At 42.0% G+C, this 17,063-nt stretch overlaps 1 protein-coding gene across 2 annotated transcripts in view; it reads left to right on the forward strand.

The window, feature by feature from the left end:
- smurf2 (SMAD specific E3 ubiquitin protein ligase 2) overlaps positions 1–17,063 on the forward strand; it is a 45,937-nt gene that overhangs the window by 13,576 nt on the left and 15,298 nt on the right. Inside the window, exons 2-7 of one of the 2 annotated variants that reach the window (XM_035616548.2) lie at positions 7,259–7,297; positions 9,043–9,151; positions 13,367–13,506; positions 15,882–15,947; positions 16,548–16,632; positions 16,850–16,933. In XM_035616548.2, coding sequence (XP_035472441.1) covers positions 7,259–7,297; positions 9,043–9,151; positions 13,367–13,506; positions 15,882–15,947; positions 16,548–16,632; positions 16,850–16,933 — 523 coding nt within the window. The remainder of the gene's footprint in view (positions 1–7,258; positions 7,298–9,042; positions 9,152–13,366; positions 13,507–15,881; positions 15,948–16,547; positions 16,633–16,849; positions 16,934–17,063) is intronic. The other variant, XM_035616549.2, reaches the window with a different exon arrangement.

Raw genomic sequence — 17,063 nt, forward strand, 5'->3', positions numbered from 1 at the left:
TGGTGCTCATCCTGTCTGACTCTGCGGGGGTGTCTCTCCCCCCTCAGCCCCATCAGCCAGCGCCGCAGTCCCTGGCCGTGTGAGGCAGTGCGAGCGGAATGAGAAACACAGGCGACACAGAGGAACCCTTCTCTCAGCTTCGCCTCGATACTTGCCGTCGCCATGACAACAGAGGATTTCAGATGGACCGAGATGCACGGGTTTATGTGATGCTTTTCTGGAGTGGTTATCTTGTGTGTTTTTTGTAACACAGAAGAAGAAAGTTATAACACATTGAGGAGTGTAATGAGATGGTCATCTCATGGTTTAGACCTTTATGTATAATGACCTGGTTTTAAAACACGCTACAAGATTCCTCAATTCCTCTTTATACAAGAAAACTTTTTAAAGACTGTTAAACATCTAGTTAATATTTTTGGGTGCGAAATACAAATCATGAATGTTTGAAATACAAATATACATCAAGCAAAACAAAAATCTAAATAAAAACACCTCTAGATTAAAGCTAGAGATTCATATACATGCTTTTCTCTGTCATTTGATACAAATTAAAATATCCTTTTTTTAGGATTGGTTGTGATTTTATAGACAAAGTTATTCTTGGATTTGTCGAGAAACTAAATGGTAGTTAAATCAAAAATGCAAATAAATAAGGATTTCAGTGGAAGATATTGACTAAATGTGAGAACCTTGCTGCAGTATTTTTTTCCCCCGAACACCACAGTTGCCTAGGCCAACACCCAAATAACACATGCTCAGAGAAACACTTTTTATATTTCCCACCAAGGACAAGGACATAACTGCCAAAAAGGCATAGAACTTATTTCATATAGCAGTCCAATTTTGAGTTTCAGATTTATATTGTTACTTTTCTTCCATGAAATATTGTGCTATAATATGTTGTTGCACCCCTGTGATGGCCTCTCTGAAGTAGGAGTGCCAGAATTGTTTATCGTCTGTGGGAGAGGAATATTTGTTTACAGTATATTATCTGTTCTCCAATACACCAAGGAATTGTGAATTTAATTCTGTCTAGTTTTTCACTCTAGCTTCTTTTTTTCTTCTTACTTTTCAAAAGGCAAAATCTTAAGATTTAAGCTCTGAATTTGCCCTGTCTGACCCCTCACCCCATATTAACACTGGCAACCTGCTCCATTATGTGGTTTTGCTAAATATTGTCACTCCCTAAAAACCAGCGTTCTGTACAGAACTGCCGTGGAACAGTGGTGATGTGATTCTAGCTGGCATCTGAAATAAGCTTCTAATGTTTCTAGTTCTTTCCATCATTTTTTTTTTTTAAACGTGTGTGTGTGTGTGTGTGTGTGTGTGTGTGTGTGTGTGTGTGTGTGTGTGTGTGTGTGTGTGTGTGTGTGTGTGTGTGTGTGTGTGTGTGTGTGTGTGTGTGTGTGTGTGTGTGTGTGTGTGTGTGTGTGTGTGTGTGTGTGTGTGTGTGTGTGTGTGTGTGTCACATGGTGGGGTTGACTTTCTGTGTGTGTGCTGACGTATGCGTCTCTCTTCCATATTTATGTACCAGGAGAAAGAGAGGGAGCTCATAATTACATTTGTCTGTGTGTGTGTGTGGGCATGAGAAAGCCAGTCCATGGTGACCAATAAAACAGCAGATTTACGATACTGCCCTGTAGGTGCAAGCTCGCCCACTTCCTTTTCTAGGGAACGGCTTCTGTCATCAGGACTCCATTTCCCATAGCGGCATCAATTTTGAGGGATTTCTGTGAGGTGGCGGGTAAAGAGGCCACTGCAATTTACTTAATGTCATTATGGAAAGCTACAAATGATATCTCTACAAGTATATTACCCAGGCATGAACTTAAATTAATAAATAAATAGTATAAAAAGACTTAAATTAAATAAATTAAATGTTCTAATCATTGGATCACAAGCTTCTTCGTTCATTGTTTCTCTCCCCACAGTTTCCACTCCCTTACATGCCTGCCCTCCATTCCGAGCTCTATCGCTTCTCCTTTCTGGTTATTTTGGGGGATTTCAGAATAGATTCTGGGCATCACAGTTAATATTACAACATCATTACAGAAACTTTTATGATCAGGATGTGTTAGAAATACCGTTTTTAAGCTCATACTGGGCCTCATGCAAGAATATTTCCGTATCCTTATCTTCCTTTTGAACCGTGAGTTCATACGAACAGGCCACGACAGATTCATCGAACACTTCTCTTCAGAAACTATCTTCAGAAAAGTGTGTAAATTACCTGCGTAAACATGATGAATGCCACCTGTGCGTATTTGAGCGAGCAACATCCCAAAAATACCATAATTGCTTCAAATTAATTTGGGAAAAAGTCCAAAAGTGGGAAAAACTTGGCTTAAGAGCAGACTCCAATGATAGGTCTGCACCAGTCGTAAATTATTTTCGTACCTGATAGAAAACTCAAAATACGAGAAAGTTGGTTAATGCGGGATGCTCTCCTAAATCATGAAGGGTTCTTGCATTGAATGGCCCATTGAATGGTAAATGGACAGTATATGTATATAGAGCTCGTCCAGTCTTATCGACCGTCACACGCGTTTTCTAACAGCATAAGGACTGGAGGAGCCAGGGATTGAACCATCAACCCTCTGGTCAATGGACGATCTTCTCTATCTTCTGAGCCCCAGCTGCCTTGCAATCGCTTCCTCAACGAGTGGAAAGGATTGTTGGAGCAAAGAAAAAAAGCCTCAGAGAAGCTCCATCAGACAAATGATACCAATCTTACCACGGAGGTTGACATGGCAGAGGTCCCACAAACCCAGCCCACCCTTCGTGGCAGAGATCTATGAACGCTTTGAGTCCTCAACACTCGCAGCATCAACCACTCTACCTCAGAAGGACAGAGGCACGTTGCTGATACTCTGTGAAGCCCTTCACTTGACTAAAGGATGTAGTGTACTCTGGTTCGTTTTTGATCCTTTTTTCTATTTTTGGATGTGTGGACTGAGTAGTTTCACATGTTTTCCTGCAAGCGGAAGCTTAAGAGTAAAAAAGAGCTAAATAAACAGGTCCTTCAAGAAATTAAGCTCTGTGTGATTTGGCTTGGTCCCACTAGATGTATTTACGAGGAGATTAAGTAAAGCAAATGTTTAGACAAAAAGAAAGAACCTTTGATTTTACCAACTGAGTGTAAATTTGATTGTAAACAACACAACTTGTCATGTGAACTACATAAGTAGTTATTTCTCGATTTACCAATTCCTAATATAAACGCATTGCATTCATAAGCATTTTATTTCCAGATTTTTCAGGGGATGTGTCTAAGTTTTGGAGTAAGTTTGGATGGAAACCTGACTTGTCATAGGAAACGTGCTTGTGGTTCAAATATCAATGAGAACTTTCTTCTGGCATTAATATCATTCTTCCCAGTCATTCTGCGCTGACAGATGCTAATAAGGAATGACTTGCATCTTCTCAGCAGAGGTGAAGACTTGTGCCCAATGTCTAAACTTCTCTCCCTAGGTCTTTTTTTCCACTTGTGGCACTTTTCATGTCAACAACTGAGTGTAATCCTATAAATGTCTTCCAGGCGAGTCTGCCTGATGATGTGCACCATTATCCCTTTTTTTTTTTAAAACAACTGCACTACCCATTCAGAGTTGTGCTTGTCAGGCTGGTATATGCCTAAATCCATCTTGCAGATTTCTTGAGCCCATCATCCGAAAGAACTTAACAGAGTCTGCGGCCACTGAGTTGGCCTCACTGCCTCCATTGTCTCCCTGCCATGCCAGTGGTTTTCTGTGCATTTTCTGTTTTTAACTGTAATTCGGCCCCTTGTATGTTTTCATAGGGAGTCTATATGGGTATAAATAGTGTTGCCTTCCTGATGTGTGGCTAGCCGAGTATTGCTTATGCACAGGAGGGTCTGTGGGGTTTCCAGGGTTTAGCTCGGTTTAAGCTGAGCTGGCCGTTGTGTGGGTTGCGTTACATCGTGCCTTACCCTGCAGTTGGTCTCATTTTGTCTTTGTCATTTCTTTGTGCCTGTCTGGATGGCGAATCCAGGTTTTGTCGCAACTGCCTTGCCTTGCCTTGCTTTAGAGAAGTATTTCCCTGTGGGTTTACTACTATTCTCTCTCTTAACCTCATGTGGATTGATTGCATTGTGACTTTTAGTCTTGGGTGAACACAGTGCTTGATGGAAACATCATCAAATCACAGTCAAGCTCTTTTTCACACATGTTGTCTGTGGCATGAGGATAGAAGCTTTGTGGAAACACAAAAGAAAAACCGTCACCTGTTACCTTACTCCACCTTTTTTCACCTCCATCAAGGAGTGTGTGTGTGTGTGTGTGTGTGTGTGTGTGTGTGTGTGTGTGTGTGTGTGTGTGTGTGTGTGTGTGTGTGTGTGTGTGTGTGTGTGTGTGTGTGTGTGTGTGTGTGTGTGTGTGTGTGTGTGTGTGTGTGTGTGTGTGTGTGTGTGTGTGTGTGTGTGTGTGTGTGCGTGTGTGTGTGCGCGCGCGCGCGCGCGCGCGCGCGCGGAGTACGACTGAAAGCGATGCATACCAGATGTTTTAGACATGAGGTGGGTTTCACTGGAACGTAACACATTCCCAGGGATGTTTGCGGAAAGAAATTCTTCCTCATCTGTCGAGCATGTTCTGCACCCCCCCCCCCCCCCCCCCCCCCCACCCCCTAGGAAGGTATGAATCCAATTTTGTCGTCTGTTTTCACTTCTCTCTCTCTTAATGGGGTTCTTGTCATTAAACCCGCAGCCCCGTGTGCGTTTGTGTGGGTGTGTGTGTCCCTTGTGCCGCTGTAAACACCATGCATATGTAGAAGTTGGTGATTTGTGTATTTAATTTTGTCCACATCTCTTGGAAGGTGCGTCCTCCTCCCTCCGTTTCCTGGTGGGCAAAACTGTTTCAGCACAGGCCTCAAGTGATTCAGGGTGATATTTGACATGGTGTGGTTGTGTGTCTGAGTATGTGTGGCTTGGCTTGGGGGGGTTGGATGAATAGGCGACGACTGCATATTTAATGGCTTAAATGCAGTCTGCCGCTACGGTTGTGCCTTTGTCTGTTTGTGTTAGCAAAGTCAGAGCACTCTCACCTGCACATCAAGCTGAGAGGGAAAGCCAAGCCAAATGAAAGGCACATACAACCAGCTAGGGCTGCGACCAATGATTGATGTAATCATTTATTAATCTGCCGTTTCCCCCCAAGATTAATGGATGAATTGTTTGGCTTGGTACAAACAACTTCCTAAAATCCTAAGAGATTCTCTCACGTTGGACAAGAAAAGCAGCTGAAACTGGAACCAGAGGAATATTTGGAAAATTACTGAAATCATTAATCGATTATCAAAGTCGTTTCCAGTTATTCTTCTGTCAGTTATGTAATGAATGAAATTGTCTCGCATGTAAAAACCTGGATATGATTTGAAATGAGCTGAATCGGGCTCGGGTGGCAGCCTGACGCCATTCACGTTGCAACTGCACATCTTTGCACCAGTCTGCTATTATGTAAACAAAACAGGGACATTGTGGAAGTAAATTAATGGCTTACTGATTATTTTCATTATCGATTAGTCTGCCGATTAATTCCTTGATAAGCAATTCATCGTTTTGTCTATAGAATATCACGTAGCCAGTAATGATGCCAGTGACGACCAATACCTTCTGAAATATCCCACAACCTAAGGCGACATTTTCAGACAAATTCTAAAAGATTATTTGCAAACATTTAACATTAAACACAGCATATTTGGCCTGGAAAAGCTAAATAGGATAGAAAACACAAATCAAGGTGGAAAAAAAATAAGATTACATATAATAAACACGTGTAATAAATTTGTCAGACAAAACTAAATCTTAGCATTTGCCTATTTTGAAGTAACTTAACCTGTTTTCTTGCAGAATGTGTGTAAATCTATGAGTTAGTCTAGCCGTGAAAAAACAGAATGTTTAAAACGATCCATATAAAAGTCTATAAATATATAATGTGGAGAATATAAGACTTTTACTCTATGTGGGACATTAAATTATGTTTTGAATAATAAATAATATGTCCCTAATTGAAATCTACACTCTAAAGTCCATTGTGCTTGTGCACAGGAGGTTTCGAGTGTCAAGACCACACATTAAGCTGCATGTCGGAGCGCAGATGGCTTTTCAAACTGGTGTAATGTCCCAACGTCATGCTGATACATGAAGCACACGTCTCGATGTCGCATTTGAAGTCGGCACAGACTTTCTCCCTTCGGCGGATGGATGTGAAAACGTCCTTGTAGTGTCAAACTCCTGCACATATATATCATTCTGCACGACGAAGCTCAAACATCTGAGTAAAACGATGATGATAAGCGAAACACATCGAATCAAAGTCTTTGAAGCAAAGAACCTTTTTCTTTAAAATGCTTCACTGATCAAGACTTTTTTTTTTGTCTTTAACACTAATAAAGACTAAGTATATATTGATCTAGGTTTCGATCAATATATACATTTTACTTATACATTGATTGATTATTGTCTCATCCCTGTTCCACCTAATGGATCAAGCACATCAGTATTCAGACTAATTAGTTATTTTTCTTGCCTCACTAATCGTTATCACAGATTTCAGCTGAGCCAAAACTGTATTTCCCCATGCCTGACTCACTGGCTCCGACTCCAGACGCCCAGGTGATCACGGAGCTTCCCCGTCCATCCACAAGTATACAGGATGAGGGTGTAAGAGGCTCTGCCTCGTCACCTCAGCAACCACCTCAGCAGCTCTCGGAGCAGATCAACAGGATCAGTCTCTCTGCCGCAGACGTGCTGGTTTGTGGAGGAGAGCGAGAGAGACAAGTTTTTCTGTTCTAATGACGCGACTAATGCGACTCATAAATCCTCTGAAGCTTAAATTTGAAACGTACAGCTGATGATTTGCCGTCCCCTGCTGTTGTCGACGAGGTGTCTTCACATACATTGTCGGCCCTTCTGTGCTGTAAACCTGCAATTTAACTGTGGGGAAGAGATGGCTTGTGTAGTCTGTACCAAAGTTTGACTCGGGCCTGTAATGCAGTGTAGTGTTTTCCTACTTGAATCCTGAACTAGACAAATCATTTCCTGCTGCCCACCCATGCACATTCCTGCCACTTTTTCTGTCATATGCGTCTAAAGTCGAAACTGAACATTGAAGGAAAAAAAAAAAACACAAGTAAATGAGCAGTTTCAGAAGACTGTGCTGCTCGTCAGCAGGAACGCTGATTCACTCTTTTGTAAATTTAGTGTTTTATGATAAATTAACTCTTGACTCTTTCTCTTTTTCAGTCCTCTGTGCCAAAAACCTGGTGAAGAAGGACTTCTTCCGTAAGTATCTGCATATATAAATGTTTTCTCTTCACACGCTATTTTCACTTCTGGTTTTGTGGATGTACAATGCGAGCACTGTAAAGAACCTCTTTGAGATCGAGACATTCGGGGCACTTTTCTGTTAGCTGCTGTCAACACCACTCAAGGGTCGACTTATAAAGTCACATCAGCAGATGTGGATGGTTTGCTTCATACGTCCTTGGTAGCAGGGAAGTGTTGTCTAATTGGTGCCCCCATCACTCTCAACACAGAAACGCAGACTCAAGTTTGAATCCTGATTTAATGTGCCTTAAAACTAACATCACTGAAATACAATAAGTATACTGACAATTTGGACACAATCCACCAGCACTGGGTATAAAATTGGCAGGACATTTTGTCCTCTCACGACTTAAAAATGTACATATGTAGGTGTCTGCAGTGTTGTGAGTGTTTTGGTGTGTTTGGGTCAGGCTGTCATGGTGAATGAGCACGTAAAGGTCCCCTGCTCACTCAGGTGGTTTCTGTGGTGTCCATTCCTGCCATTCCAACACTCAGGAGCTGAGCAAACAGTCAGTTAGGAAACTGGTGGAGAGCAGCAACTGAAACCATAGATTAAAAAAAAAAAATTCTGTCTTTATCTATGAATTAAATCTATATGGTGCTTCTCTGATTTCTTTTTGTCTTTGTGCATGCGTTGACGCGTTTGTCGTCACCCAGTCCACAATAATGCAGATATTTTGCGAAAAACAGAGACTTTCCTCTACGTTCGGGCCTCTCATACACATGCAAACAGTGTTTTTAGCCACTAAAGAGATTTTTGAATGCCTGAATTAAATAAAAAGGGAACTTGTATTTGTGTAGATGTTAAATGGAGCATTAGTGAAACAATGACTTGATAGCTTACTTTGCGCATGCCCACTGTTGCTTTGTGTAATGGACATGCAGGTGGTCATATAATATAATATACCAGTTTCTCTATGTTTGCTTAGCACTTGCTAGGTCTAATTACAAGTTTGCAACTAAATTTAGCACCACATCACTGGCATTCAAAGGGGTTTGCCTCGCCCAATATTACAGATGTTGGATAAAGGAAAGTGAAACAGTCAAATGAAGTTCCACTGCCAAAGGAGAATAAGAGCACCACGCATTCTCCAAATGTTCAAATCTGGAATTAGACGTATCGTTGCGGAAGACCTTCTTGCCACCTACTGGACCGGCATGCTTGTTTGAGCCTCAGTAGTCGTTTTTGTGTTCTCGCCTGGATGGAGATATTTTGTAAAACGAAGGTCGTGTGGAAAGAAAAAACTAATTTCCATCACAAATCATCATAGTCCTCAGTGTTTCTGTACTCTGTTTGTAATCACGTAAAACGGGGAAAATAGAGCTGCTACCCGATGTATATGTTGTGCCAAGAAAAGGTTTTATATTTTTCCTGATAAATAACCTAAATAATTACTCATCAAACTTGGAATTCCCCGATCGCCTCGGGGCCTCATTTGGCATCAAAAGACAAAAAAGTTTGAGGAAGTAAACAATGAGTAATCTGTGAGTCTGGACCGGTTCCAGAGCAGAAACGAGCGCTGTAGACGACGCGGCATCTGTGCCGGTTGTATTTATCTCCATCTGCTGTGTAGCACGCTAGCACTGCTGTGCAACGTTGTCCTCTGTGTATTGTGCAAATGTTTGTTATACGTTATTATTCTTGGTCAATGTGGCTGAGGCCGAGCGTGGCGCTGCTCCGTTTGCTTCTCTCTCCGCAGGCCTCCCTGACCCCTTCGCCAAGGTGGTTGTGGACGGTTCAGGGCAATGCCACTCCACAGACACTGTGAGGAACACGCTTGACCCCAAGTGGAATCAACACTACGACCTGTGAGTCCCGCAGCATTTTTTATTGCCCCCTTCTCACACAGGCATTTCTTGCATCTGTTTCTCAGAGAGAATTCCTTCTTGGTTTATTTGAATACCTCCCACCCACCTAAAGGCTTAATCTGATTACAAACAGCCGTTTGAGCCAATGCTAGGACTGTTACAAAGCCTCACAGTTTTTATGTCTTTCTTTATTTAACCTTGATAAGTGAGCACTCTGAGACGTGTCAGGCCAGCGCCATTAGTGGGACCTGAACAGTAACAGATGTAAACAGCCGTTGCATCTGGCCTCTAACACACCTAGATACTGGCGCTGCAGGGTTATGTCATTACAGTCTAAAAATGTCCCTTGGAACAGTATTCAAAGCACTGAAAAGGAGGGGGGCGTCTCCAATAGTATTTTCTTCCATCGACTGAAACACGTGCATGTCTTGTTGTACCCTGATCGCCTCTTCCCAAAGATGGTTCGCCCTTGTGAACGTAACCTGGAAAAAAATAGGAGACGGAGCGCGTGAGTGAAAATGTGAGAGTGAAAGTTTCCAGTATTTGCCGCGGTGTTTATCCAAACCGTCATGCGTAGCCAACAGCAAGAGGAAGCACATGTCTCCGTTTGTTTGGTTGCCGGGGATACAGGAATCTCTCTCTCTACATGGCTGTTAAATTAGCTGCTCGTGTCACATTTGACAAGAGGGGAAAAAGTCACGCGCACATTCATACGCACACCTTAAAGACAAATAGACGGCGAGCGGAGCCGAGACTCAGCGGAACGTCTCTGCGTTATTTGTCCCCAGAGCCCACAGACACGGCTGACTGGAGTTTATGTGACAATTACTCGTGTTTCTGTGCCAGTGATCAGTTTAACATCACCGTACCCGTGTTGCTGTCTGTCTGTGTTTATCCTCGTGGTGGTGTGTTGGAGGAGACGGGCTTTTAATTGACTGAGAGCAGCTCTGAAATCCGTCTGGTCGGCTCACACTTATTAAAATATGGCTTGGAACACCTGGTGCTCCGCACACAGCCTGTTGGCAATGACTCTATTTTTCCATTTGTTGTATTTGAGGGTGTAGAAATCCTGTGGAAGTGCGTGTGTTAGTGTGTTTTTCATTGGTCAGCCCCAGCCAGCAACCTGGCCTGTGACCTCTGACCCTTCAGTTGTGTTGCAGGATGTGGCCCACATGCCAGGGATAGCAGACACCGTGAGTGTGGCCACTCGTGCTCCTTCTGCCTGCTGTGTGTGATAAAACACAGTGACTAATAACTTCAGGATAGCATTACAACTAAGGAAACAATAGCTTAACAATCACTCCTGCTGTCAATTTGTAGAGGACAAGGACAGTAATTATTAGCACTTTAATGATTAAAACAAAAAGAGGGCCTTCATTTCGTTTGTGAGCACCATGACGTTTTCAAGCATTTCTGAAATCTCCTGACAGTGATTCACACTCAACCACATTTAGTCCTTCAGATATAGCATTAATAAAAGATCCATCCACTTTTTCACCCAGTCTCTTAATTGATAGTGGGTAATATTTTCATCATCCCTATTAATCTCACTATTACCTTGTAGTATAATTAGGACTGACAAATGTAAAGTGCCAAATTGAGCAAAAGACACACAAGACCCCTTTTTTTTTTTAAATGTCACATTTATATGTTTGATACAGGCGCATGTTTATCAGAGAAATCATCTATAATACAATATGTTTTTCACATCTGTCTCAGAAGAGTGGAATATATATATATATATATATATATATAGTGGAATAATATAACAATATAAATCTGTTTTTAAAAATATCCATCCAGGTATATTTTATTATCAACTGCTTTCAAAAAGCAATGTTATGAGATTGATGTGATATCTCCTGCAGCACAGAATCCGAAAACAGTCTTAGTCGTTCACAAGTATAAGTCCACGTATTAAAACACGTGCTGGTCCATTCGAGAGCAACAGCTGGTTCCAGTCCCGAGTTATGAATCTCAGTCGTGGGCCTTTCCCTTTTGTTACGTCTCATTCTCAGATTGTGACTTTAGTGTTGCTGTATGGTTTTATCTTTTACTTTGACCATATGCCTCTGGCAGTAACTCAAAAGCCATTGAAGAATAGTATGTATACGGTCTGCTAAATAAAAGCATGTATGTAGAAAGCACATCTGCTTCTTTAAATCTGTTGCATTTTCCTTTTATTACAATTTTCCCATTGTCTCTGTGTGTGTGTGTGCGTGCGTGCGTGCGTGCGTGCGTGTGTGTGTGTGTGTTATTGCCTATGACTGGTATTAAAAATCTCAGCCAGACTAATGAATTTTATTGCATGGAGGGTGATCCAGAAGACTTGGGTTTGGTCTTAATACTTCCCTCCCGTCATGTCTGTCTGACATTGCAGCTCTCTCACATCGCACCCCAGACAGGCATTTGGCATGGACTCAAAATGTCCAGACATCTTACTCACAGACCCATTGTTTCATATCCCTTTTGGTAAGCAGCATGATAATTACAGTGGGATGCAGTTCTGCGAATCGCACAGATGATTAGTTTTCGAACTGAAGGAGGGAGCCCACACGAGCAGATGTGCCACAACAGGTTCACATGGTGAGATTTTTATCACACCCTGGTCTTGTCTGACACACGAGGACAAGGAGAGAAGACGGCAGTTTGAGTGTACTGCAGGAGACAGATACAGGCAGTGAGGAAGCAATCTGTTTGTCTTATGTAGCTGGCTCTCAGTCCCAGCACATGTTTGGCAGTCTGATTAAATTATTTAGTAGAATAGCAGGCAGAGAAATGTTCCTTTAATATTGTTTTATCGCTCAGATAGCCACATGGCTCTATGGATGGCAATGTCCATCTATCGGTTTGAAATTTCTCAACAATTATTAGATGGATTACAATGAAATTTTATCCCTTTATTGCTCCCTTAACTTGTCATTTTGTGCCACCATCAGGTGTAATTTTTGATTTGTTTGATTCTTTGGTTTTGCAAAGCTGATGGCATTCCCATCACCCTCGCCTTCATTGTACCTTGTGTTTTATGCTTATTAGGAAATGTTAGCATTTACACAAGAGATTTTATTACATATTAGTCCCACTATGAGGAAGTTTTCCCATAGTTTGTAAACGTGCTTAACTTAAGCTGCTTTCACTCGTGCACCGAAGTCTGGTCATTCTACTGAACTGAACTGTATGCGAGAACACAAATGTCCGCAAAACATTTTCTAGAACGTGGAGAATGTCCGAGTGAGTCCATGAGAGAATACGGCAGGAAAACCCAGTCACCGCAGATTGTTCCAGAGATTTTCCTGTTGGTGTGAACGCTTCTGACTCGGACAACCTCCTTCCACATTCTTCATATGTGAACGACGAACTCAGAAAAATGTCCAGATGCAATTATGCGGACATTCTTTGGAGATCATGTCTGAAATAGCTTAAGATGGATGGCATTAGAGCTTCTAAACACAATATTGATTGACTACCACACTCTACTATATGATATTAATTTTCTTCACATAGTAAAATCATATGTCTACAAACTTCATGCCACTTTTTCACAATTAAAAATTGGGGCTTCATGTAACGCGTAGTAAAGTGCAGAATTTGTGGCTTACATGTAAAGTGTAATTATTAAGTAAATTAAATTCCTCTTCATTTGACAGCATGATTGATGACTGTTCATTTCTAATTACATTTCCAATTAATAGTTGGTTAAATCAAGCTTGATTTTTTTAACCTTTTGTCATTTATTAGGGAACAATGTGCTTTCATTTTTTTCCCGACATATTATAAATGATTCACAGGATCAGTCTGCTTATGGTCTTCTACTGTAACTCATTCCCAGACACTCAGGGTCACATTTACAGGCTGGAAAATCCCCATCTCACCCCCCCTCCTCTCCCAACACCAGGCCCCGACTTTGTTGTGTAATGTGTCCTTGATGAGGAGACTCAGCGGTAGCCTCTGTGTCTCCCTGCATCAATGGGGATATCCCGTGTGAGACACTTGTCAACACATAATGCGTTACATGTTGACATCACCAGCACTTCTCCAATAAAGTCTTACGACTTCAGATTTATGAGCAGTTAAGTTTCTCAGAAGGGATCATCACAGCCGAAACTGCAATTCAGACGCCGTTCATCAAAACTGATCACATTAGTGATTCTCATGGTGTCTTATGAGAGAGCCTTACAACATTGAATATTAATGATTGTGTCTATTCACCCTCAGATACATTGGAAAGTCTGACTCCATCACCATCAGTGTGTGGAATCACAAGAAGATTCACAAGAAGCAAGGGGCTGGGTTCCTGGGCTGTGTCCGCCTTCTGTCCAATGCTATCAACCGCCTTAAAGACACCGGCTGTAAGTGTCAGTATTACTCACCTTACATTCATTGTTATTGCCATGTTTCACAAATCTCTAACCTCTGTGACACCGTCCTAACTATGAATAGAAAAAAGTGTCCCATCAGTTCCTTTTTATTTCTTTAAAAAAAAAGTATCTGTGCTTGAGAAGACATTTTAAATCATCAACATCTTGCATTTCTGTTCGCCCAGCATCTAGTCTTCTTCATCATTGCCTTTATTGCAACAGAAAAGCGTGAAACATGCGGTGGGATGTAAATTACGGCATGTGTCTTCAACATGCGTCCTCGTGCATGTGCATGAAACAAATAAAACAAGGATCCACTCATTAAAAACATAACTCCACGGTGCTTCTAGTTGTTGAAAACTCCAAAGGATATCATCTAATTTGTGAATCACACTAGAAGAATTAGGGTAAGTAATAAATATCAATTGTTTCTTTTTTTTCTAGAAATAACAGCGGACAAAAATGTGTTGGTGCAGTTTTGTTGTTTTATTCCACAGTTCAGCATACAGGCAGCCGTTATACAATACTTTTTTTTTGCCTTATTCTAACATTACTAAATTGTAGCACATCTGTAAAATAGATCTTGTTGCCAAACTATTCATGACCTATGTGTTTCACATGAATTTCATTTGCTCAGTTCATTACTCTCTACTCAGGAGGATATTTAACTTTTAATTTGCATATTTGCTCCAGAATGTTGTGATTGCCATGGGCCTGATGTCAAAATGAAGCTGTGTCCATCAAGGCAGCAGTTATACCTGTATTGTGATAAGAAGCAGAGGTTAATAACGGCGCTGCTGTCGGAGTTCAGTGATGGAACATGGAGTGGCTCCTTTTAATGTCCTGTCTGCCTCAGTAGAGCTGACAGAGGCCAGACCAGGGTGTGAGAGGGGTCAACACTCTGCCCCCTGCCAGAACAGGAAGAGCCAATCAACTTCACCCTGTAATTACAGTAAAAATGTCTCATTTCAGACGCTAACTGGATAAATGAGATCGAGGCTTTAGCAAAATGGGTCTTAGCAAAAGTGGTTACCAGGCTGTCTTTTCAACAAAAGCAGCCTGGAGCGATTTTCCCTGGTACCTGCTCGCCCAGCCTGCGACCTTGCGGTGCACAAAAGGGGAAAGAATCCTGCCGCTTTTCCTAGAAGCTCCTGACACTTGTTTTCCTGGAGTGACACAGGAAACCTGAAACTTGTGCCGCAGCTGTGAGTGGTTTGCCTCCGCATTTCCTTTCTCTCCTGGCCTCCTCCTCACCCCTCGGCCTCCCCCGTGGACTGGCATCGTGTGCACGCACGTACATAAACACAACATGCCATTGTGACTAGCCTCTATCTCTATCTCTGTCTGCCGATCTAGACAGCCGGTCATTTCACGCAGACACGCGTAATTGTACTGCAATTAAAGTGCGAGCGTAGATTTGTTGTGTTCTCTCTGTTGTGGTCTCTCCCCGTGTGTATTTGTCGTTCTTTTGTTTTTTTGTGTATTTACCAGTAGCTCTTTTGTCCCCTCCGCTTGCCATGGAGAAGGCAATGGGTTGACTACTAACATGTGTATATAATAGGTTGACTGCAATGTTTATATATAATTGCAGAGTGTCTGTGTTTCATATATATTATATAGTTCTATGTATTTCTATGCGTGAGTGTGTCCTTTTTTTTTTCTTTCTTTTTTAACTGTCTGTACGTGTGCACTTTCTGTTTTCCCTGCGGCTGCTGACCTCTGGCCAGCCTTGTAACGCTTTGACCATTGCCTGTTTTGGTCCCTGTTTAGTCTAGACAGACATCCTGGGCTGATCTGCATGACACCCAGACAACGGAGCTAAGATAGTGGCATTTCTCATGTCTGCAGGCAACTTGGATATATATTTTTTTTCGTCTGTTTTTTTTTTTTCCTCCCTTTCTTTTCCGCCTGATCTCTCTCTCTCTCTTTCTCCCGCACTCTCAAATTCCACAGACTTTAAGAAGTTCAGACAAAGAGTTTCCAGACTTTGGCAGAAGTTCATGTCCATGCTAAGACTGAGTGGAATAGTGCAGGCTTTGTACTGAAATTTGTCAAATGTTTGACCTCTGCATTTGAACTGAAGCCTGCTCTGTACCGACGCTCAGTGAGATTTTTACAGCCCGTGGCTGTTCCACAGACCAGACCATCTGTTCCAGGGCAAAGCCAAGCTGTAGTCTGCAGACAGAAGAATGAGAGACAGATAATGAGGGAGAGAGGAACTGACGCTGAGTGATGTAAATGATACGCGGCAATGGGACTCCATCGAGGAAGAAATGCATCCCATCACATTCTAATTGTGTTTTCTCTCTCTTTCTCCCCTCCCCGCTTGTCTGCACTCTCTCCACTTCTTCTGTCTGTCCTCTACTCAACAGACCAGAGACTAGACTTGAACAAGCTGAGTCCCAATGACAGCGACACAGTCCGTGGCCAGATAGTGGGTGAGTACACGGACAAGGGTGCTTTTGGTGGCACAAAGACAGGAAGAAGAAAAATAATCACTTTTAATTATGATTCAAATAATAAATGTTTCTTAATCATGTTTTACTGTACAGCTTGTTTTCCCTCATTCACTGCACATTGGATGTTCATGAAAAATGTTACACTAGTAACCACACATGGCCAGTGCAACAACGGCTATCCTTAGTTTGCTTTGACAACTCTTGTTTAAATAATGGAGCTAGTAATGAATCTCCATGTTCAGTTTCTTTTGCATGATGATGCATAGAATATGAGGATGGAAAATACTCTTACGGTTATAATGACTATATAAATGTGAAATATTTTGATCTCCAATAAGCCATTTACTAATCTTTATGTAAAATGTAGGCTTAAATGTCATAATATCATAACCCCGTTATATCAGACTCTGCTGGAAAATGCCACTACCTTTAAGCAGACTTTTAAGATTTCACCTTATTCCAGTTGCACATAAAGATATATGGCACAGTTTTGTGCTGTGATAAAATATCTATGTCTGCTGTGTAATCTGCCGTCTCGTAATCCCAGTGTGTGCATCTGTCTGCCATGTGTTACTGCAGTGAGCCTGCAGTCGAGGGACCGGATAGGCACAGGAGGCCCTGTGGTGGACTGCAGTCGGCTGTTTGACAATGATCTTCCAGATGGGTGAGCGAGATGGGGAAATCTCTTATCGTCTCAGGAGGATTTTCTTGTAGGCTGTTGCAAATCCTAAACAAACAAAAAAAACTAAAAAAGTACAGGGGTAAAGATGTACGGAATATGATATTTGCATGTGGTGAGACGGCAGCGGACTACTTGATGGTTCTGTGGCTACTTAACCATGTCCGCTCACTGCTGTGTCTGTATATGTTTCTGTTGCCAGATGGGAGGAGAGGAGGACGGCGTCTGGACGAATCCAGTACTTGAACCACATCACACGCACCACACAGTGGGAGAGGCCTACCAGGTGAGTACACTTTGCAGCCCACAGAAACTCGAACCCAGACCTCTTTAAATCAAACTGCACACGGCTGATGGAAGACCTCCTCTCTGACCTTAGTGCACCCAAATTGGGATATTTATCAAAATAAAAAAGG

Source organism: Scophthalmus maximus, chromosome 17 (genome assembly GCF_022379125.1).
Source record: "Scophthalmus maximus strain ysfricsl-2021 chromosome 17, ASM2237912v1, whole genome shotgun sequence".
Lineage (NCBI taxonomy): Eukaryota > Metazoa > Chordata > Actinopteri > Pleuronectiformes > Scophthalmidae > Scophthalmus > Scophthalmus maximus.